Source organism: Calypte anna, chromosome 9 (assembly GCF_003957555.1).
Source record: "Calypte anna isolate BGI_N300 chromosome 9, bCalAnn1_v1.p, whole genome shotgun sequence".
Lineage (NCBI taxonomy): Eukaryota > Metazoa > Chordata > Aves > Apodiformes > Trochilidae > Calypte > Calypte anna.
The window spans coordinates 21,880,620-21,905,084 of NC_044255.1; the positions used below are offsets into that span (position 1 = coordinate 21,880,620).

The following is a 24,465-nucleotide window of genomic DNA, read 5'->3' on the forward strand; positions in this document are numbered from 1 at the left end:
AGGTTTTCTGTTCTCATTCTCCCCACATGAAGGATTCCCATTCCTCTGGACCAGTTTGCCATGCTGTGCAAAATGCTCTCCTTTTCCTGTGAGCCCTCTTTGCAGTGGTCCATTGGCTTTTTTACCTTTTACAGGACCTGCTTTGAGTTAGAAACTGTTCTACAATTCAAAATCTTGTGATCCAATTCATGTAATCTTTTCTTCAACTGTTTTGCCTGTGGGAGAGGTAAGGACAGGCTGATGGGAGAGCCTGGAAACTTTTCAAGCTGGTCATTTCTCTTGCTCAGCTCCAACACAGACATTATCCAGAGATGCTCTGACCTTCCTGCTGCTAAGTCACTGCTCTGCAGAGCTCTACAGAGCTGAGCACTCATTACTCCTCCCCGTGCAACTGAACCAAACCAAGCCTGCAGCTAATACACAGCAGAGAATTTACTGACTGTCTGTGGAATTAGGCAATTCTGTTAATTGTCTTCATCTTCCAGGACTCTGACATTCTTTTCCTGAACCATTAGTGCCACAGCTATTTGTGTGCCAGCATGAGCTGCCTGGAAAAAAAAAAAAAAAAGCTAAAACTGAAGAGCAAATCAAAGACAAGGACAGATACCTCTGAAAGATAATTGCATTCAGTTGTCCTGGAGAGCCCTTACAAATCCCTTTTCAGCTTCCACAGCTCTTTTCCCACATTGTGGCTTTGCTTTGAGAAACCTTTATTGAGTAGCAAGACTAAACAATGCCAGCAATAAGTCAAAGGACTTCTTTCCTTTCTCAGGATTTACCTCCCCAGTGCTCTCTAGCTGTACCAAACTCCAAAAAAGTTGGAGTTTCTACATATTTTAAAAAAAATATCTTTAAGGGTCAAAATGACTGGTGTGGCTCTGCCCTTCCCATCTGCAAAGTGTATTAAAGAGCACTGGACATTGGTGGGACATAAAGAAGGGAATGGCACAGACAGAATTCTTTTATTCTGTTTGTTTTGTTGTTTTTTTTTAATTCCCAGCCTGGATGCTAATCCTTGTACTATCTCCCATAATGAGCATGTGTCTGAACTTGGGCATGCTTTAAGTAAGTGTAGTTGGAATCATTAACTGTAAGTTGCTGCCTACACAGAGTTCCTCGACAGATATGTTAGCCAATATTTTTATACACCAGACTCATAAAACTCAGTATACACACCATTTCCTACTTAGATGTCTTTATCCATACTCATTTGAAGTCTGTGGCATCACAAATGCATTCAAAACATTATATTTCTAATGCAATACCTCCTTGATCAGAAAGAAAAAAAGCAGTAACTTCCATAAATAGGTTTTATTGTATTTTTCTATGAGAGGTGATTCTAGCACAGATGTGATCCTGCAAAAATACAGGGCTAGAGTATGGTACACACTCTGAAAAGAAACCTGATCTTTGGTGGTGAACAGTCCTCTGGCAGTTTTGGGATACCATCCAGCCTTTTCAGATTTGGCAGACTGGAGAATACACTGAAAAACAGAAATTCAGAGAAACAATCTTGGGAAAAGCTGAGCACAAAGCAGACACTGATAAAAAACCCCCAAACTGTGCATCCAAGCATATTGAAATACAGCTGAATTCTTGCAAATCCTGATTTGCCATTCCTTGCAGAATTTATCTGATGAACTAATAAAAAAAATTTTCATTTTCACTCTGTTTCACAAGTTTTATATCCACAGACTCAGTTAAGGACTGCAAGTATCTACATTTAAAATAGAGTAGAACCAAGCCAGGTGTGTAATGCAAAAGGGGACACAGTGTGAGCCCAGACTGAATTACCTGGACTGCTGAAAAGCAAAGATTTAGATTCAAGAAGTGCAACTCCACTTTTATCTTCCTGTGACAGAGAAGCTGGGCTCTCTGCAAACCTTTTTGCACTTCTGTTTCTCCCAAAGAAAAGAAGTCCCTGCTTTGTGGGCATGATGCCAAACTGAATTGAGTGGCTCTGTCTCTTAATATCCAGCTCCTTTTCAGCAACACATCATATCTCCAGCCTCAGGCTGGCTCTTTTCTTCTTCAGAAGGGTTTGATGGAGCTGGAGTCCCTCTGTAAGCATCACACTGGGTGCTCACCTGCAGGCCACAGGATTTTTTCCTGTGCCTTCTTTGTGGCCTCCACTGCTCTATCTCAGCATGCAACTCAGGCCTTTATCTGTGCTGGGAAATGATTCATTCTGTCTCCCAACACTGGCAGTGAAAGTAATTCCAGAGTAATACCAATATTTAAGAGTTAGTAGGATAGGGAGCAGAAATATAATTAGGAATTGTTTAAAAAGTGCTTTTCAGCTTTTGTTCTGGAAATCTTGATATGCAAATAAAATGTGAAATCCATTATTTTAAATTTAAATTTAACTATCAATTTGATATCTGCTTTAGGAAGCCCAAGCATCACCATCCTGCTGCCCAAAGGATGCCTGCCAGACTGAGGGGAAAAGCATTCTGGAAACTAAGAAAAGTTTTCATGAAACACATCTTTTAAAATTTCTTTTCCCTTCCCAGGAATAGATGACTTCTTAGCCACATGGTGTAAGGTTTATCTCAAAATATCAACAATAATTTCTGGAGGCGGCTGACATGAAAAACACACAACTGTGGACATTTCATTTTTTCCATCTCTGTTAATCCTCACTGTGCTGCTCTCCCTGCTGCATGCACCTACAGTAAGAGGAGTGTTCAGGGCACAGCAGCTTCCCCAGTGCTGTCCCAGAGAGAGGGCAGAATCCAGGAAAATCAAATGAAAGTAACTTGATTTTCTCCTGCTTTAGCTCCCATCTTATCAGATACCCTTCTGATCCCATCTCTGACATGTAATGCAATTTAGACTCCTTTCAGAGTAGATGAGGGATGTGCAGCTGAAGAGAGTTTGAGTAATAGGTAGTTTCTATTAATAAAAGGGAATCTAATTTATCTGCCCTACTCACGCTCTCTAAACTTGTTTTGTGGGCTTAGTTCAGTTTGAAATCTGCCACTCACATCATTAGAAATCCTTGTAGGCATTTTCTGAATATTTTGTGGCTAATATCAGGTACTGATTCACCAGCCCATGCTCCTGGAGCCTTTTTAATAGTTGAGACTATGGGAAAATAAAAAGATTGCTTGGGAGATATTGTCATAGTTGAGATGCTATTCCTTTTCAACTCTCACAAACCTTTCTTTGAACTGATCAACTTTTATTGGCCATGAGATGGTAAGACTTACAGTTGTCTGTATCTCTCTTGAAACTCACAGGGATTCCTCTTGAGTATAAGGGATTCAAGTGGAGTATGTCTGAAGTCTGATATTCCACTTAGTGTCATAATGTTATTTTCAGCTAATGATAAATGCTGAATTTGAGGCACCTTTGGCAGCTGCTTGAAGGATGTAAAGTAGTTTTTACTGACGTTTAGTTCTCTGCATCTGTAAAACACAAAATGTATGAGAACACTGATCTTATCCACAACATTTTGTACCCACTGGCCAGCACAGGGATGGCTCCTCCCATAGCTGAAGTCATGGCAACTTTCACACCAGTTTTAACTTTGTGCTATTTTTGCCTGCCCACGGATCAGATCCCTACACTTTATACTCTCAGCTTTCTTTATATTATTTATATTTTACATCATTATTGGTGTTCTCAACATTCAACTTTAAATACAGTGAGGTATATCATCCCAAAGTAGCAATAGATGGATGGTAAAAACATAATTGTCATGGTCACATCTGGCCTCCCTGCTTGGGTTATGTTCCAACATCTCTTAGATTCCTTCAGTGTTCAACAGCTTTCTCTTTTGCTACAAATATCACTGAACTTGACAAGACACATTAATTATTCACCAGGAATAATGGGGACATCATCTGAGCTCCTCACTGGATATTTTCAACTTGGGGAAGGCATGAACTCAGAATAGAAAAATGCTGATGGATTCTCAAGATAATAACCCCCAAATATATTCCGGCAGTTCTCAAGAGTCTGGCCCAGCTATTAAGTGAATATTATTTATTTCTATGATATTGCATAAAAATAGAAACATGACTCTTTGTCTACCTTGGCAATCTTATGGCACTGAGGTCTGTCAGGGAATTGTCCACCAGCCAAAGTTTTTCCACTCTAATTAATCGTTGGAGTATCCTTTGGAAGTTTTCTACCTGGTAAAGATCACCCAGGTCCTGAAATGAAAGGTTCAACTCCTGCAAAGGCAAAATAAGGTAAATCACTTACATTTTTTTCATTGCTTCTTAATAATGATTTTTTAAAAATCTTTTTAATGTCTGGATCAGTTAAAAGCTGGATCTATTTTATTATGCTGCTCTTAAAACAATTGGTGGTGCCAATTGACAGACTCACATTACAGTCAGAGTGATGAACTCCAGAATTCTTTGAAAGTAAAGAAGAATCTCACTGTCCAGCCCCTCTTTTCTCTTTGAGTGGGGGTACCAGTGCGTGGTCTGGGTGGAGAAAGCAGGACTGAGTGATCATGGCTTATTATTTTGGATCCTAATCTCATTTGGGGAAAAAAAGAGGTGCTGTGCAGGAGCCAGGTATCAATATTCTCCAGGCTGTATCACATGTTTATGAATAGGGAGATGTGTAATTCAGAGTACTCAGTCTCACCGATAGATGAAGTTACTGCCTGGCTTCCTCCTTGATCTTAGGGTGGCCCTAACTTACTGCTGATCAGAACCAGCAATAATGCAGAACTTTCAGCCCAAAGAACTGCTCAGCCTGGTATGAGGAGAGAGTGAAAGAGTTGAAACAGAACAACTCCACTCTCCAACTATTCATTTATTATCAATTTGAAGAAGCCACTAAGCAGGCAAAGAGAATCACTTGCTCTTACATGTCTGCACTCAAATGAAGCCCTGCCACCAACCAGGAGTTCACTCTTTTGGGTCAGAACCCAAAGAACACTATATTCCAGTGTTTCCTGAGCTTTAAGGCTTCTGGCTGCAATGACCAACAGCACATTATTATTTGGCTTATTTACTGCTACAGTACAAAATGTTAATGAGAAAGTTTTACAGCACAGTTTTCCCAGTTCTCTTGCAGTTTCTTTTGCCACTTCTCTGTATCAGTTACTTGTTTTCTTTTTTTCAAAAGAAGTTCTTCTCCTCTGAAAAACAGCTCTTCATCTGTAGGCCCTGCTCAGAAAAAGAGATTTAGAGTAGGGGATGTGATTTGAAACTGGCACTTGGTTACTTGGTCAAAGATTATAAATAATGCTGAGCAGATGCCTGGAATGGAGAAATATATATAATTTTATAGTTGTGTAGGTTTCCTGACTTCTAAGAAGTAAATTAATGTGAAGATTTTTATACCATTTCTGGGCTTATAATTCAGCAAGCAACCTAAATTTGGGATGATCTGGTACATGGCTGCTCAAGGACATTTCTCCTACAGCTCAGAATAAAAGCTAAATAGTTTAGCATTAGCACCTGAGTTCTCAGATACTGTTTCTACATATTTTTTCACATGCTATGAGTTTATGTTACACATATTTACTTGTCCTTTAATTCTCCTGAGAAAGGAATATGTAATATGTTAGTAAATTCCAGTCCACTGGCAACAGCTGGAACTGGGATTAAGAGGCAGATAGATTTAATCTCATAACACCCAAGGACATACTCTTTGGATAAATATAGAGTTAAGCCTTAAATATGAATATGTCTTTCTGGTCTTTACCTTCTCTGACTCGGGGACAATAAAGTTGATCTCCTGGAACATCATGATCCTCTATGTCACACCAGTTGAGATATTTAAAAGAATCAGAGGGAAGCTTAAAAAGAGCAAAATAAAGACATAGAGGAATCAGTTAAGGCTTTTCTGTTTCTGGCAATGTATTTTCTCATATTTCTGGCCTTATTACAGTAGAAGATTCAGACATGTTTACAATATCTTCTGCCTTAATACCATCTGGTGAACAGCAAAGTGCTGTATGGAAATGAAGACAGAATGGCATGCACTGGGGTATGCATTTGCATCTGAACATTTTTCCAAACTTCCACAAAATATACCCTGAATACAAGAGAGGCACTGAATCTCAATACAGAAAACCTGCCACTACTGTTGAGAATATGAGATTTCTGCTCTTTTGCTTTTCCACTAAAACATGTTCTGTAATTTCCAGGGTCTCAGCCTCCCAGGAGGGAGCAAGGAGTGAAGTCTCTAACTCTGTGGGGTGCAGGGTAGGTGTGATTTGGGTCGTGCCCAACACAGACAGCACTATGACTGTCTGTTGAGGGAGAACTCTTCACTGCAATGCATCTTGGTTATCAGCTCAAAATTCTGGAATTTCTTTCAGTGAAAACCATGACAGTGGGGTTGAGGAGGAGGAGAGATGGAGCAGACACCTCTGACTCACCCTCTCCAGTTAGAGGAGAGCTCTACACACAGCCAGGAGCTGGTGAGTGCTCTGAGGATTCACTCTTAAGGTGCAGTTTATCACAGCCTATTCTGCTTTACTTCTGTGAATTGGCTCAGATATTGTTACATTCCATAGCACTCCTGCTTATGACACCTTACAGCAAATATAACTCCTCAGGATCTGTTTCATGCTTGCCCATTGCCTCCACTCCTCTGCACAGTGCTCAAAAGCTTCCTGAGCCACTGAGCCAAATCCCTTGCTGCTGCTGACACCACATCCTAAAATTCTATTTATAATCTGATTTTGCTTTGGAAGATAAAAGGAGTCAAGGGGCTTAGCTACTCTTCCTCAGTGTCTCTCTTTGGTTAACTTGTAATCAGACTGGTAAGCCCAACACTTACTGGGAAAGGTAGCTCAGAATCACAGCTGTGCCTGAGGAATCCTCTGTTTTGTGATAAAAGCAGTGGAAGAGCACGAGTGTCCCTTTGGATGGAGCAGCAGGACGGATCAGTTGTACAGGGTTTGTGACTGCTTGAAGTCAGACCTGAGGAACTGGAGAGAAGATGTTAAACCAGTGATTGGTTCTGTGCAGAGAAGTGTGAACTATTTTATAATAAGAGAAGATAATAATAAAAGACAATAGCCACATGAACCTGAGATGAAACCATAGGTTTCTCTCCAGTCCCTGAAGGGGAACTCACACCTAACCCCACTGAAGAACTATTTATTACAGATGCAGGGCTTACACAGATACATTCAAACATTAGAAAGAGGAACTTCCTGGCAGTTTGTTAGAAAATCTCAGTCCTGGAGAAAATGATTGGAAAAAAAATGATTGAAAAAACCCCACCATTTGTTCAATAGCATGATATATCTCCTTCTACCCACTGCCACCTGGCTTTATTGACCCAAACTGTGTGAAAGCAATTTTTTTGCAGATTTATTTTAATGCCTCAAGTGAGTTTTAGTAGCATATCAAGGCTCCAAAGAAGAATTGAAGTCCAGTGGAGTCTTGAAGTTGTGTGCTTCTGTGCTTTGCTGGCTGATTGCCTAAGAACACATTCAAAAGTACATTTTATATACCCTAAATGATGCAATTTTTCCAATTGTGCTTTCAGAGAGATTGAAAAGTTTGCAGACTGGCAGCTGCAGTTCAGAAATTAAACATGGAATACTTAAAGTATTAGTGTGAGCATACAGCACCACAATTTGACTTTTACTGTACAAGCTTGCTGAGAGCTTGCCAGAAAGCATCAGCTGTCAGTAAGTACCATTAAAGCAATTACAGTCAGGAGCAGAAATGGAGAATAAAAATGCAGCTTTAAAATGGTCTAGTGAGGATGGTAATGGAAGTTTAATACTGAGTGTAACAGACAAGCTAAACAGAACATCAGTAACAACTTCGAGATTATTGGAAAATAATCATGATGAGATGCATTTTGTTAACCTCACAGAGATTGTTTTGCCATTTTTAAAACATCACTAAAACCTGCTATGACACCTTTCCTTGCCTGAAAGTGCACAGAACTGACATGGGGAACTACTCCTCCCTTCAAGCTTTATGCTTCTTTTTTTAACAGGTTCAACCAGCCACAACAAACTGGAGCTAACTGAAAGGAAGCTGAGTAAGCTCAGCACTTCTGGAAATAACAGCTATTTAATTATGCACTTTTAGAGGTCATCTGGAGGCAAACAGACCAGTTTCATGTGTGCCTGGTGCTACAGACCAGCAGACTTTCACACAGAGAGCAACCCTGTGGAGAAAGGATTTACATTTAGTCAATATATTTAAAAAAAAAGAAGAAAAAAAAAAAAAAAGAAAAAAAGAAGTGCTGGGAGCACTTGCTTAGCTCTGCCTTGGTGTTTGTTTGCTTCTGCTTTCTTGTATGCTAAATGAGGTTGTAGCAGAGAAGTAGGTAAAAATTCTTTTATATTTAAGGAAAAGATTTATTATTCTTTTCAGTTTTAAAAGGAATTCACCACAACGTATTCAAATTATTATCTCTAACTGCAAGACATTTGAAAATGTACCTTCCTCTCAGCTTTTTACTACCTCCTCTGCTGAGACATGAATTTACACCCCAAGTCTCTTGAAAAGTGGGATAAAACATTTCAGCTGAACCATTTAACATGGTATCTATTCTGATCTTTTGGCAGAAACCCATTCACATAATTCTGTATCAGTGATAGAAAATAAAGCATAAAGTTCCAGAATCATTATGGGATAGATAAGACTTGTCCAATCAGGTGGGTGGTGAGGTTTTTATTGGGAAGAGTGACAGAAGGAAGCATTTTTCATCTCAAAACTGCCTGAGTTTAATAAGCACCAGCTGGACTCCAACATTATGCCACAGAAGATTTTTCTGAAGGAGCAAGTACAACACTGCTTTTCTCTCCCTTCCTCATTTCCCCTTCCTATTTCGGTGCAAAATTGATGCAAAAGAAATGGCAATGAATGAGGCAGGATGCAATTCCAAACAATTACAGATCACACAATACATGAAAGTAACAAAATTTTCTGCCTTGATTGTGAGGCCCTTCGGCTGGATATGAATCTCCAATGACACCTCTGGGAGCAGCACACTAGATTATGTCAAGCATTAGAGGGAAAAAAAATTAGATTCATGATGTCTGTCCAGGCTGAGTCATTTCCTCTCACTTTGCCTGCAGTGAGAAATTGGTGGTTATCATAAATCATAGACCTAAACTCTTATGAGGGAGGAATTAATTTCACTAATGGAAACCCTCTGTGGCAAGACCATTCCTCCATTTCTCTCTTATTGGAGTGGGGAGAGTTACCTGTGATGTCTTCTAAGCAGAGAGACTTGGCTATATTTTAGCAATCCTGTAAAAGAGGATTGGAGAGGAAACTTAAAAGGGTAAGGGGGGGAAATTCTGTGTGTGATCCATCCCTCATTTCTGAGCCTGGCCACGGCTACACTGATCTAAATCTATCTACAGAATTTCAGAATACTCACAGCAACACTAAACATACAAACTCCCCATCTGGTTAAAGTAGGATTTCTTTCACCTAGCTGGAGCTGCCAGACTTTGCTAATTTTTTTTTGCTACCTCCAGAGTCAGAGGAGCCAAGAGGGAATGTCCAGATACCCACCTACTCAACCCATGATTTTCAGCTGGACTGAACCAAAGTCCACACAGTCTACACAAGGAGCCCCCAGGCTTTCCTGAGAGAGGACACAACCTCAAGCCTCCTGCAATTTGATGGGAAGGATCCCACTTGAAGTGCCCAAGGGGTGCTTTGAAGTAGCAGGACTTCTGAGCACTTCAAACTGCTCAGAGGAATCATTCTGCTCCATGTAGCACCATTGCAATGCAAAAAAAAACCCCCCAAACCAAAAAAATACACATTGCATATAAATAATCAAACAAAAAACCAACCAAACAAATTGTACCAGGCAATTCTTTGCTAGCATCTTAAAATCTAGAATGCTGCATGAGTTCAACAAATGTAGCTGGACTGTGGGGGTAAAAATACTCATGATTGACCCAATGTGTTTTAGGCATTTTGCTCAGTGGAAGTCTCAGGGGGGAAATCAGTGCCTGAAATACTTTGTAAACTGGAAGGAATGAGTACAGAACAGCTACTGCATTTTAAAAAAACATGATTTATGAGATGGCAAGTCATATCTTGGAAAACCATGCACTCCTGCAGAGAAGACTGATAGAACTTGCACTTTATCAAGATGTCAGTGTCAGCTGAGTGTCCATGAAACAGGTTTGCTTCTCCTCCCACTGACATCTTGGCAAAATTTTCATAGGCAACAAAATGCTGTAAATTTCCCATCTGCACTGCATATAGATTTGAGTCCAGCTGACTTTGAGGGTAGAATATATTAAAAGTCCATGAAATACTTTGAAGAGCCATAGCTGAGCTACTTCTGAAACTACACCAGTGAAAGATATTCAGAGTGAAAAACATTTCTCCTCTGTTTTTTTAGATATTTTTTTTTTAGACATTTTTGCCATTAGAAAATCTCTGTCAGTCAAAAAACTCTCTTCTCAGATAACCAGAAACCTTGATAAACAAACATCTTAGACTCTGCAGCACAGGTTTCAGCTTTGCTTCACAGAGAATGGCAAATGGAAAGCTCAGTGGAAGAGGAGAAAAGGTAAAGAAAGTAAGCAAACTCTTGCATCTGGAATTTGAAAGGCTCTTGTCCAGGCTTTTGAGAAGTTTTTGGTTCTGGTCTAGCTTGTGGTTGTCTTAGTGCTTTTACTGAGCCATGGCTGCTTTCCCTGTAAATAGGGAATGTCCTTGGTTTGGGAACAAGTAGTAGAGGTATTTACACAAACTCTTAAACATGTTCAGAGTCAGAATTTCTCTGGTGCTAAGAGCACACACATGATGGAAAGGTCTTTGTGCTCCCATGTGGTTGAGCTCAGCTGAAGTCTGGTTAACAGCAAAGTGCTCCAAATCCTGCTAGTGTGGAAGTAAAAACCATGGATCATGCTAAAGGAACAAAATATGAATGACTCTAAGATCATCTTTAAGAAAAACAAACAAATCACAGAGAAAAGGGGGATAAAACCTCCAAAAAATGAATATTTCTTTGACCTAGATCAGAGCTGCTGATTTCACCTAAGCTGTAAGAGAGCTGGTTATGGATGTGTCCAAACCACTTGGACTAAAAGCTGTTTGTTTGCCTGATACAACCCCCAGTTATTTGTGTTGTCTCAGTCAATTGCACCTGCCAAAGCTGATCAACAGGAACGAGCTGCAGGCCTGACTTACAAATGCAATTTGTACAGGTATTTAAAAGAAAGCAAACTCCAAATTCAGGCTGTGCTGTGTTCAAAACCCCACACAATTCACTGCTTTGTAGCAAGTGTTGCCTGTATGGAAACATTTATTATCACAGCTCCCTGAATTCAGAACAGTAGAGGACTGGGACAAAGTATTTCCATGCTCTGTTACCTTTCCTTTATTATAGGAAATCCATTTTTATAGGAGTTTTATAAGACATTATGCAACATTTTGAAGCAGTTCTTTTTAAATATAATTTAGGGACAAACACTCCTGTTATTGTTAAAATGCATCCATACTGTTAGCTGTATCATCAATTATCTTCCCCTATACATCCTAAAATTGCCTCCCCAACAGATATAATTAACACTATTAAGTCTTATCACCAGAATTATACAGTCCTAGCACAATAACTGACATTCTATGCAGCTCTTCATGGATCTAACCTGCAATGATCCCCATTTCAATCAATGCACCTTTCACACAGTTTTGCAACAAATTACACATTTTTCTTGAGGCACCTTTTTCCTTTCAGTGATCAGCCAAAGACACCAGGAAAAAAAAAAATCCCACATTTTTCTTCCTGTTTTCACTGCACAACAACCTCCAGGAGCAGCAATAGGGGCTGGTACATTTTTAAAAGATACTCAATCCTGTAACACTATCTTTGTTGTCAAAGCATGTCAAGCCAGCTGTGAAATGACTGCACTTACTTCTCCTCTTTCACCCTCCTACCTTTCAGACATGTCTTGCTGTTGCATAAAATCCTCACATCTTGCATAAGGCTATTTGTCTACGGTCACAGCTTATCTTCCCATCTTTGTCCCTGCATAGGGAGGTAGTTCTCCATCCTCTGGAGAGAGGTAACCTGCAAGGATCCTGGCTGGGGCTCTGTGGATTCCCTGTCACCACGGAAACGCTGTCACCTCGCAACGCAGTCACGTTAAGGAGGTTTTGTTACCAGCCTCTTAAGCACATCAAACAAATTCCTCTGCTGATCTACCTGGTGTCAATGAACCTTCTTCCCAGAGGTGGCCAAGGAGAGGTTGGTGATACCTGTAGCAAGATATGTGATCAGGCAGATGAATCTCTGGCGGGCTCACTCCAGCGGCTTCACCTTTCTGAATTGTTTTCATGTTTTTCCCACTTGAAGTTTATTTTCTCTTTGCTTAAAAGATTCCCTGCCTCGTGTTAAACAGCACTGATTTGGGATGAATTTTGGATGAAAAATGATGCTTAACTAGCCTTGTGTTTTATGTGACACTCACGAGTTTCTCTTCACTCTGTTGAATGTCTTTTCTCTGCTTGAACTTGCTCAGACATTTCATACACAATCTTCCAGGCTTCCTTCTCCAAATTTGCATCTGAGAATGAAAATAAGACACTCTTCTTTTGGTGGGCACTTTTGGTGGGCACTGGCAAGCCCGTTTTGTGCCTATTTTTAGACAGGTCCAAGGAAGGGATTCTGCCCCTGTGCTCAGCCCTGGGGAGGCCACAGCTTGAGTCCTGTGTCCAGTTCTGGGCCCCTCAGGAAGTTCAGGAAGGAGCTTGAGGTGCTGGAGCAGGTGCAGAGAAGAGCAAGGAGGCTGTGAAGGGATCCAGCAGAATTGCTGTGAGGAAGGGCTGAGGGAGCTGGGGGTGTTGAGGCTGGAGAAGAGGAGGCTCAGGGGAGACCTCATCACTCTCTGCAACTCCCTGAAAGGAGGTTGGAGCCAGGGGGGGGTTGGGCTCTTTTCCCAGGCAACTCTCAGCAAGACAAGAGGGCACAAAGGGTCTCAAGTTGTGCCAGGGGAGGTTTAGGTTGGAGATGAGAAAGAATTTCTTTCTGGAGAGGGTGATCAGGCATTGGAATGGGCTGCCCAGGGAAGTAGTGGGTTCTCTGTGTCTGGAGATCTTTCCAAAGAGCCTGGATGTGGCACTGAGTGCCATGGGCTGGGAACCACGGGGGGAGTGGATCAAGGGTTGGACTTGATGATCTCTGAGGTCCCTTCCAATCCAGCCAGTTCTATGATTCTATAATTCTATGGTATTTTTCTTCAAACACCAAAGCTGTAGGTTCCGAGAATAAGTCCAGTGAAGTTATTTGTTCCAAAATGGGTTTGATATAACGCTCATTTGGTTCACTCCCACACGATGTAGACACTGGCAGCGTGCCACTGCTGGGACTGCAGCAGCCCAATATTGTTCTGGGCATTGGTTTCTCCCTGCTGCAGTTTACAGATGGCTTTTAAACTCTAAGAGTAGTTACGGGAACCAAATCTCAGTGGGGTGCTGGGTCAGGTTATGAGAGAGCAGTCAATCACCTCCTATTGATCTGCAGCTCCCACCTTACAGGCAGACTCACTCTTCACCTCAGCTCCAGGCTGAAAGAAAATGGGATAAATAGATTAAGATCCATGTGGGAAAAAAGTGCACAGTAAACCCCTCTGTCCAGGGATATTCAACTGGAAATATTATGTAGTTACAACTCTCTACAGCTCAGCCTTCCAACCTTTCAGTTTCTTCACGGAAAAATTGTTCCCAACGCTCCTTTTCCTTCAGATTTTTGCTTTTGTTTTTGGTCATTAAAAAGGCTGATTATTATAAAATCTTCCTGTATATAAAGGCTTCTACTGTCCCCAGCAGTGACTGAAGTCTCCAAAACATTCTCTTAGAAATTCTGCTGGCAGACTTCACTATGCCAGTAAAGTAAGGGAGCGTTTTTATCAGAAAATTTCAGGCATTTTGTGGTTCCAAGTGCTGAACTGTCAGAAATTTGATGAAGTAATAATTCCAATAATTCCACACAGGTTTCACTAAAACTTCAGGTAGTATCAACTGCTTTTATTACAAGGTGGGAAGAGAACAGGGTATTAAGAGTTTCATCAGGTCACTTGAGCAGATCTTTTCTCTAGCTAACTTATTTCTAAATTAAGGAAGGCTCTAATTTGGGGTCTTTCTATTTTCTATTTTTCCCTTCTATATAAAATGAAAGGGATTAGTCCACATTAAAGCCCAATGGGCTTTAGATCTCCTATGGCAAATGCAATCCTCACAAAGCAAATGAAAAATCATCTATATGCTATTTCAGTGAAATGACATATTTAACATTGTGTTAGGCTTTACATAAACACTGATTTTTCAGGTCTTTACTACCTGGTCATAAAAATATGCTTCTGCCAAGAAATTCAGCAGCATGTCCCTGCAAGAAAGAAATAATTTTTCCCAGTTTATCCAATTTTGACCACTAATTTTGCCTCTGAAATAGCTGAGAGGGGCAAATAGAGGGGGGGCATCAACTCAACCACTTGTGTCTCCCATCTGCAGATCAGATACTTCCCTGAGTCTGTCATCCAGATAAAGCTTCTGCACTCCTGAAATGTCTATGAACTGGGCAGAATATGTCTCATCCTTGTGATTAATGATGGAAAAATTTCAAATTCTGATAATCCAAAAGGCCCTTTTGTTCTGAGTGCCATAGGGAGCTGGGAAAATAGTGTTTGCTCCAGAGAGTTTGTAGTCTAATTGAACAGAGCAGACAGACAAAGAGGAGAAAGGAAATAATATTATCCCTCCCCCTTTTATACAGAAATTACTGAAATGCTCAGACTGTGAAATCCTGGGGCTGTAGTAGTCAATGGCAAAAATTTTGTTAATGTGCATAGGGTCAGCATTCATACAGGATTCACAGAGACTGAATTTGTTAGGATCAGACCAGCTGAGCAATCTGGCTTTAAAATCCATGCTTATAACTGGCTGAGTTTTTCTGGTCTGACATCACATTAATCATCATTAGAGAATACTTAAATGACACTTCTCTGTAATAACATCTCTGATTCAGGGATACAGCAGCTTGTAAAAATCAGTTTGTTCAGGTAATTTCATGTTCTTTATGTAAAAATCTTACTTTACTTTGTGTTAGCTTGATACTTATTGGTGATATCAAACTATTAGGTTGATGCCACCAGTAAAATCAGATCTAAAAACTTGATGACTTTATAGCAACAGCAGAAAGTTAATATCTATATTGATCTTATCTGGTCTGACTGTATCTGGGGATCCATGGCATTCATGTTAGATGAATCACTTAGAGGGAGAGAATTTCTTTGAATATTTCATTAGTATAATCTGACTGATACTCAAAGGAAGCTCTAGAGAAGGAACACAGTATTAACCACACAGATGCTCACCTAAGCTTCAGCAGATAAGCCAGTGCACTTGCATAAACTAACTGGTCATTTTGCTGAGTTACCTAGGAAACAAATTTCTTTTTTTATTGCCCAGTCAGGATTCCAGAAAATGATTGGATTCCCACTGGTAGGACTTGAAGAGCATTTATAGGCAAAAGCCAAGTGCAGCAGAATAAAGTCATGAATAGAAGAAGAGCAAAGTTAGTGAAGCTTTTCATCAAGGTTACCAGACAAAAAAAGGAATCAACAACTAGATGCATAAATAATTGAAGTGAAAACTCCATAGGTCTGGTTTTCTGAGGTGTTAGAATTCCAAGAGGGCTGGAGGGGCTGTAACCAAGCAACAGGTACTGAAACTTGGTCTTCTAGGAAAACAATGGGCTTGCAAGTCATAATGACAATCTCTGGCAGTGAAGATGGAGTATTTCCACTGGTTTTATGCTCTTTGGATCATGCCTTAAGAACAGATGTTTATGGAATGAAGAAAGGCATTTTTATTTGGTTTAGGAGAGACTTGTTTCAGTATCTAATCTGACTTTTCCAATAAAAGGTAGGTCAACAGTTTCTGGATGAAGTAGACTGACACTAAGAAGTCTCACTTACAAGTAATGTTTTGGGAAATTTTGTCAAAAGTTTCATTAAAAAAATAATGCTCATTACTTTCATAAGTTTCTTTCTCCTGTGTTTGGCAACTTATCTGTGAGTGTAAGAAACCAAAACCCTATCCCAAGTGAAGCTGGTGGCATGCAGCACTCTTATTGATTGATGTGCAATGATGATTTCTTCCCTGATATGTCTCACTGAAATGAGCTGTATTTCCCCTTTCACCTTAAAACACAGCTTTTTATATTGAAGGAAATGATTGCATCCCTAATTCAGAGTTGCACATAAGCTTGTGCTTAACCTTTTAGCCCTTAAGAGTAATGCCACTGAATCCAACTGGAGCAGAATCAAACTTGTGTGTGCACACAGAAAAAAATGCAGAAGGTACCTGCCAGATCTCTGCCAGATTGTTTGTGAGAGATTGAATCCAGTGTTCTCTTACAGAGGTCATGGTTTAGAGCTCAATGAAACTGATAGGCAAACTGCCATCCATTTTATTGTGTTTTCTGTCAGTCCTAACTAATCCAGATGCCATTTCTCTTTAATTCTCAAAATTTGAAACATCTCCTCCAGAGCTGCCAAGACAAACAAGATCAGACATTTGATGAAGCCACCCAGAGATGGAAACTCTCAGGTGAGGGCAGCCCCATCTGCCTCCACCCACACCTTTATTATGAATCTCATGTTTCATCTTTTCATATGTTAATTGTTATTAATTCCTGATGGAATACAACACTCATTAAGTACTTCCTAAATTATCGAATGTTAAGTTTCATCAGGTAATTTTAATCATATGAAAATAATTCTAAATTGATTTTGATAAACAATTTCCTGTTGGAGTCTTGAAAGCTTCCTTTTACACTGTGTCATTTGAAGTAATATCTCTGGTTATTCTCCTGTCTGACTTTCATTGTTGCAGATGCCACCATATTTTCATAAATTGTTATATTTATGTAACTGCTGACAACTGCTGAAGAGTTATGTTTCCTTTTTTGTCAAGAATTGATTATATTGAAAAAATTGTTTCAGTTCATCCATCAAAACCCTGCCTTCCTGAAACTCAGATCTTGAAAATATGGGAATACTTAGGAGAAACCAGAGCACTCCTTTATGAAACTGGCTTTACAGAGTTGTCATATGTTAGATATTTAAGAGAAATAGGGGTAATCTCTTTAAGCATGGAAGGGGAAAACCACTCATAATACATTTGACTCATTCAGTCTGTTCTTATCAATACCAGCAGTCTTCAGAATTTTTAAAGCAGGCAGCATTTCCTTTTCCCTTTCTCCCTAAAACCTCCAGGCCTCACATCTGCATCTGGCCCTTTCACACACTGAAATATATGGAATTATGTGCATGTACACTCAATGTACCAAGTTCCACCTGCACAGCAAACCTGTTTTCCATGCATATTTACAGAAATGTGTGCTTGCACATGCACATTTATTTGTGTGTGTACACTTGTGTCTATGCCTACGTGCACATGGATACATTTACATAACTAATGTGCAAAGACAGGCAGGAGAAAAGAGTGTAACTCTTCTTATATGGATAAAAACTTATGGAAGACCACTGAATTCCAACCCAAATGTGTTTTAAAACATATCTATTCCCTTTCAAAGGTCTATCCATTTTTGTTTCAGTGATACAATAAGATTTATTGAACAATTTCTGGTTGATGCTACTTCACTGCTGGGCCATTCAGAGACATCTGCTCCTATTGAAACCAAAGAAGGAACTGAAAACTATAAACGTGTATTTACAGGCAGAATATGTTTTTGACATCTCTGATTTTTTTATCCCTATTCTTATTGCCAAAAGAAATGTAGTTCAAGTGAATGTCTTGTTATTCACTGTCTGCAAGGACAATAAAGATGTTCTCTAGCTGCAAACAGAAAGCAGGGCCTCCTATGATCATGGGGAAAAGAAAAGAGAAGCATTATGAGGAAAACCATCTATTTTTATCAGCAGTGTTTGTTCATGCAGCTTTTGTCAGGAAATCCAAATAATTTGCTCCCACTTGCCTTCAGTTTGAAAAAAATGGCAGCCTTGTGTAACAAGGAAGGGGACATGGTCTTATTTGTCTGCAGTGCTTCTTTTAGAGGAAGGAGACAGATTACTGCATGTAAGACTAGAAACGGGCATGTCCTGCCAAAAGAAATTAAATGGAATGAAAACGTTTTTCTGGTCAAAGTCAGAGTCTGCACTTGGCTGTATCACGGTATAAGCAGCCTGAGGGATGTCTGAGGTTCTCCTTTCAGCAGTACTGGGGGTAATTAAGCATTCTTGGGACTGATTTTCCATGTCTTTGACCCTCAGCTAAGCATTTGTACCTGCTGCCATACAGGGGTGGGTGCTGACTTCACTAAATGGGGAATTTCTGATAAAAAAGCATTTTGCATTCACAAGGCACAGATACAAATGGCTATTTTAAATAAGGCTCACTGACTTCAGCAGAGAAGGCATTCTTGACTCACACACATTCAGAAGACAAAGTATTCAAAAGACTTAAAGTATCCCCAGACCTCCAGGTGGATGATGCACCTTCCCCTTACTGTACACACCACTGCCTTTCCACTCAAGGACACCAAATCTGCTGGCTGAACTTCCCAGGGAATGTGTTTGGAATTACTGAGGAGGGATGGGCACTATCCCTATGCATTGCTCTGTCCTGCCATCTGATTACTCTCAATCAGAGTCAAGAGAAGACAATCCCTTGGCTTGAAACAGAATTACTTCATCCAGCACCTCTCTCTGCTTTAGCTGTTTTCATCCAAAATCCCCTCTGAAGGCAAATCTGTATCTTTTCATAGGTTTCTTCTCCACTCTTTACATTTTTCCTTTAACAGAGATGAGGTAATAGAAGCAGCTGCAGCTTTTCTTTAAGGAAAAAAAAATAGAAACTAAAACTCATGTTACTGAGCTCTGTTCTGATCTTCGGGCTTAAGAGGCTAAATCCACTGCTGGCCTAAAGAGGTGCTATAAAGGTGCTGTCAAACTGCTTATGTCACTATATTCTCCTATCATAGACTTATCAGGTCACTGAAGTAGTCTCAAACATAAACTAAGCCCATCTTTTAGCTGCTCCACTTTGTCTTGGTCTGCCAGCTCCGTGCTGTACTCCAGTAGCTGGGAAATTCTTTTATCCCAGACTCACACTGGGGAAAGAAAGTTGCCCTGGCTACAGCAGGAAACATTATGTGTTGTTGCTGTTTTTTTTCAGGAAAACAAGCCCAAGATGTAATTCTCTTGGTGAAGGTAGTTCAATAACTCTACTGATACCCATGCTTTAATGTCTTCTTTCAGACTTCATAGTTTTTGCAGCTGAATTGTGAAAGATCAGCAGCTGAGCTTCAGTAGTATTCCTCCTCATTTTGCATGCTGCCTTTGCTGTTCTGCAGAGCTACTGAATACAAGATGAAGCTGCAAGAGTGTGTTTGCTCTATAGCTAGCAAGGCATGAAGTATTTTCTACAGCTGTGGAGTAGATCTAGAATATTCATAGTGTCACAGGAGATGTGATTCACTGTGTGACAGTGTGCTACTGAGTGGCACCAGATGATTAATGTTCACAGTAAAACACAGGCTAGTTTAAATAAACAAATCTAAATGTATTTCCATGATTGTGGAAATCAAGTGTGAAATCTCTGAGGGGATGTTTGCTGCTGCTCCCTAATGCTTCCTATATTTGTTAGTTGGATTTTAAATGCTTTGATTGACTTCCCTGCCACATAAATCTATTGACACTTCGGCCCAATGAGGCAAATCAGTGACTTGGACCCTGTGGGTAGCAGCACATCAGTCTCCATCTTGTTTTATGATCATCAATTTGCAACATCATATCATTCCACTTCCCAGTCTTAGAAAGACATCAAGAGAGTTTAAAAGAGAAGGGACCTTAACTCAGTGCCAAACTGAGTCCTCCTTCCCTGCCCCAGGGGCATTTGACCAACTGCACTTGGTTACTCAGCAGGAGGGTAAATTTCTCTGTTCTGGCAATGTGTTTTTTTTCCTGTTTTTTCCTGTGGACCCAATTATGAGCTGATCAAGCTGCAGTCTCTCTCCAGATCTCAGCTAACAAGTTGGTAGAACAATATTTTCTTGCACCAACAGCTTTGCCCCCTGTGGAACAAAATTTTAACCTGCAAGGTTCTAGGGTAAGTTCTGAGATTGAGGACAGGAGTAAACACTGATTTTATATTTCTTTACCAGCTGTGCTGGGGAAAAGTGAGTCCTAACTGCAGTGTTTGTGCAGGTTTAGATAGTGGTACAGCAGCTTAAGTCACCAGCATGGCACACAGAAGCACTTTCATACCCCTTAGTTTATTAGGAGATTGTGTCTTCCATATGTCTGTGCTGAACATGAACACACCTGCAAAATTAATAATCTCCAAGCTCCATTTAAAAATAAAAGGCTTGGTACAGAAACTGAAAAATAAGCAAGGCCTTACAGCACTGAAGGAGACTCAAATGCAAAATGTTTTTCACTTGAAAACCTTTGCCTATGGAGTTGTCAGGATGCATTTCCTGGGGAAGCAGCAAAGACTTTGATTTGCCATTTCCTTGAATGCTGCTCAGATTCTTGTGCTCACAACGAAGGGTGGAAAATGGGCTGCCAGGTGGTTAATGGCCCTTCTGAAAAATAGCCTTCCACTTGTTGCTTTTTTTCTAATTTGCCATAGAACTATCAGAGTATAATCTCTGTACTCCTTGGTAACAGAGGGAAGCAGATTTTAGCAGGTGTTATCAAGGCTATGGCAGTCTGAATTAACTTATCTTAAAGTGCACTGCCAACAAATCCCCTAACAAATGGCTGTACCTATAGAATACATACAAAGTAATAAAGAGGTAGCATCTAAGGGCCATCTGGGAGTTGTGGCTTCTCTTGAGGGCTTCTCTGTTCCCAGCTGCTGGGTGGCTGACGAACTCTGCCACTGCCCATCACTTTAACCTCTGATATCCCTTCATTTCTCTGGGATTCTCTATTTTCACCTGTCTACTTATATTTACCTTGCCAACTCTTTGTGAATTGTAGGCAGAGGAATTTGCTGCCAACAGTCTCAAGAAGCTTGAATTAATCTCATTTAACTTCAGAGACAGAAAGACAGGAACCCAGCCAAGTTATGCTCCCTAAACAGCCATGGAGAAAGGGAGAGGGACAAAAAAACTTTAAATTCTATTATAGGCATCCTGCACCAAGGAAAAATCCTTCAGCCTCTAAACCAAGAGACAGAGTGGCTAATTATTTTGTACTTAGCTATCTTAAGTTTTATGTAAAGATGTTTATATTAGGCTTTGCTTATTATAAAATAATACTAAAATTTTAGCAGTATTTGTGATTCTCATGATATGTCATGATATTTTGGTTGGTTGGGTTGGGTTTTTTTGTAAACACCATGACTTAAAGTTATTTTAATTTTTTTTATGTAAGTGGCCTGAAATAATTTCTGTAAACAGGGCAAAAATTGAGTTCTTGCTAATAACAAACTCACAGGTATGTCAGCTCCCACTCAGTTCTTTGTAGTCAGGCTTCAGACCACAGGCAGAGAGCAATCTGCACGTGGTCTGACTGAAACTAATGGCAATCTATTTTTTTTTTATGGACTCCAAAGGGATTTGAAACAGGCTCCAGATGACTCTTGATGAAATTTAGCTTTTTGTGATTATGATCTTGGCTATGGGTGTTTTGGACAAGCCATGTTGCTCTAAACATTTCAGGTTGTGGAACCAGGCATTTCCTGATTTCTACTTGGAAGTAACTGCTCTTTGACCCTTAGGGTGGTTTATACCTACCTTGTAGTAATGATCAGAGTGAAGAGGAAGAACTGGCAACATCCTTGGCTTTTGTAAGTGCTCAGTACAAGTCAGGTTATTTTACTCATGGTTCCAAGCTTTGTTTTACATGTGTCATCATGCAACAGGTCAATAACCATGTCACTCCACAGATGTGTACACATTAGACTTAGAACAACACTGGAAAAGAAATGAATTAGAAGTATTCAAGGTTAGGCTGTTCAACTTGCACCCTATGACACTGTAGCAGTGAGACTAGCACTGAAATATTGTGACAATTTGAAAAATTCTGTTTTAAAAAAATATATCTGAACTTATAAACCTCTGATTCTTATGTTGTGTACACCAAGGAGAAAACTCTGTACAGGAAAAATCACCTGCATAAAAAATGGGCAGCAGCAACACTGGAATTGGCCTCTTTTACCTCTCTCTGGGTTTCAGTGAGGGCTTTAATAGCAGCCCAGCTGCTGCTGACAGATCCTTGGTTCAGAGTTGGCAGGAGAGTTTTATATGGTTTGGGAAAGGACAGTCTGTCACCACACACTGCTCATTGCAAGCTGCAGCCCGACCCAAAGGAACATTTCCCAGGAGAGATGATAAATTTTAAGACCAGACTCTTGTAATAAAATTAAGACAATTTTATGAATTTCTGTTTCAACCCTTGCCAGCTTTCTGGCTGTTTCCTTTAGAACCTGTCATTTACAAAGTATATTGATGATGACAAAAGCCTCCAATAAACAGGCTTTTTGTATCAGACTGGTGAGACTGGGAATTGCCCAGACCATAATCCTTACAGGTCTCAGGCCAAAACAAACTTCTTGATGTCTTTTATTTATTAGCACGTTTTGATGTATGTATTTTGTTCTGTTCAGGCAGTGCTATCATAGAGGTCCTGCTTGTAAGCACATGACTCTTAGCAAATCCATGTCAACAGAGTAGAAAAGTTCAACCATGATGAGGTCTAAACTCTTCTGGTAGCATTGGAATATTTGAAGGAGCATTTGAAACCCATTTAAACAAATTATTGTTAAAGAAAAAACAGGATTTACCCATGGCCAATTCCAAACCCTTAATGAAAGCAGACATGATTTAGACTCAATCCAGATTTCCTCTGTGTGTTTTTATCTTCCTTGCTTGTAAGCACTTCTAAACAATTACAGAATAATTTTCCTGTACAAATTCTTCCTTCAGTTTGTCCAAAAGATGACTCCTCCACAGGGAAGTGTGTTTATGAGAGATAGATAGTGAAACAACTTGTTATCATAAAGCTTGGGTCATATCTGAAACATGATTCATATTGTGATTCAGTGTGGCTGAAAAGATAAAAACTCACACAATGGGCTAAATTCCCCAGCTACAGGAACACTTTCAATCTTCTTCCTCAGCCATGTCCTAGGAGACCTAGAATTTTACCACCATTATCTGCCAGATTATTTTCCAGGACAGTGTTTCAAACACACCATTAAATAAAAAAATAAAAATCAGGCTATTTGATCAGGCAAAAGCAGAGAACATTAAGAAGATTTTTTGCATAGCATGCTTTTTGGGAATAGCTGCCAACATTCTGAGCTTTGCTGTGCTTGGTTTGGCATTGCACCTATCTGAGAACCATTAGCTGCCTGATTTCCAGGCAAAGCTATTAAAAGAGTTTGGAGTCTGCATTTGTAAATTACTTTGTAAAAGTCTGAAATAATTAGTGGAGCAGAAACTTACCTATAGTCTGGCTAAGACATTCATCTCACCATCTTTCTCCATTTAGCTGCCTGCCAGGGACTGTGAAAAAGACTGATATCCTTCATTAGCCTTAAAACTTTGCCTATTGCTCTGTGCTATAAACTACAATTTAAGCTGCATTTTATTACATGTCTATTTATTCAGTTTACCTAATGCCTGGTGAGACTGGGCCATGAGTCAGGCTTCTCATTACTGCTGTAAAATGAAAAACACTTACGTGAGTGCTGTAAGAGCTGTTCCCTAAGAAGAGAATGTGATCTGAGAAGCCCTTGTTGGAGGTAACAGTTCTGTGCTGTCCTTCATGAGTTTTGCAGTACCAACTCTGTTTGCATTGCAAATAATTTCCCACATCTAACTGTTTCATAGCCCTTAACCAAAGCCACCTGAAAGCCAAAGACAAGCTCCTGAACCAAATGAAAAAGGTCCCCAGCAAGCAGGCAAAGTCTTCATTCCCCTGGACCCCCTTAACTCCTGCAGCTTGATGCAAAATCTTTGGGGACTGCAGAGAGTTCTAAAAATCAAATTAATCTGTAACTGCTCATCAACTGTGCCAATAAATGCAAAGGAGCTCACAGGGAAGTGAGCTCACTTCTTGCTGGTGTTCTGAGTTACTATGGTAATGTTTTCCTCCTGCCTGGCCCCTGGGTTTTGGGGGATAAATGATCCATCTTTTTAATGCCTGTGTTTTCTTTTTCCATTGTAGGGACAAAACCTAAGATTGCCAATTAAAAAGGGCAGAAAAACCTCAAGAATTGGCTTGCAGACACCACATTTGGAGAATCCTTGACTTTTTTTTTTAGAAAATCCTCATGGGAATAATATTGTCTCCTCCCCATGAAGAGAGCAGAGCACCTTACAGCTGTGGAACCTCAGTGTACCAGGGGAGAACATGCTGGGAACCTGGTCACAGGCATGGGAGGCAGCAGTGGGAGGGGACAAGAAATGAGGTAAGCAAAAGAGAACAAGGATAGAGGAAGAAGGCCAATGTTACCAAAGACTTCAACTCTATTTACTTCTCCCCTGTAGTTAAGAAAATGTCTCCTA

At 40.1% G+C, this 24,465-nt stretch overlaps 1 protein-coding gene across 1 annotated transcript; it reads right to left on the reverse strand.

The window, feature by feature from the left end:
* Positions 1-1,331: 1,331 nt before the first annotated feature.
* On the reverse strand, positions 1,332-11,869 carry LOC115598733. Its single transcript, XM_030455804.1, has 7 exons — positions 11,859-11,869; positions 6,757-6,907; positions 5,674-5,767; positions 5,014-5,132; positions 4,039-4,181; positions 3,213-3,410; positions 1,332-1,484 (listed from the first exon to the last, which is right to left on the reverse strand). Exons 1-7 carry the CDS (start codon positions 11,867-11,869, stop codon positions 1,373-1,375), a joined length of 828 nt encoding a protein of 275 aa, XP_030311664.1. The 3' UTR covers positions 1,332-1,372.
* Positions 11,870-24,465: the final 12,596 nt, after the last annotated feature.

Coding starts and splice junctions, on each gene's coding strand:
- LOC115598733 (XM_030455804.1), bottom strand. Junction 5,133..5,673: donor TTGTCCCCGAGTCAGAGAAG/GTAAAGACCAGA, acceptor TTTTCTGAGCAG/GGCCTACAGATGAAGAGCTG. Junction 1,485..3,212: donor CAAGAGAGATACAGACAACT/GTAAGTCTTACC, acceptor TCTGTTTTTCAG/TGTATTCTCCAGTCTGCCAA.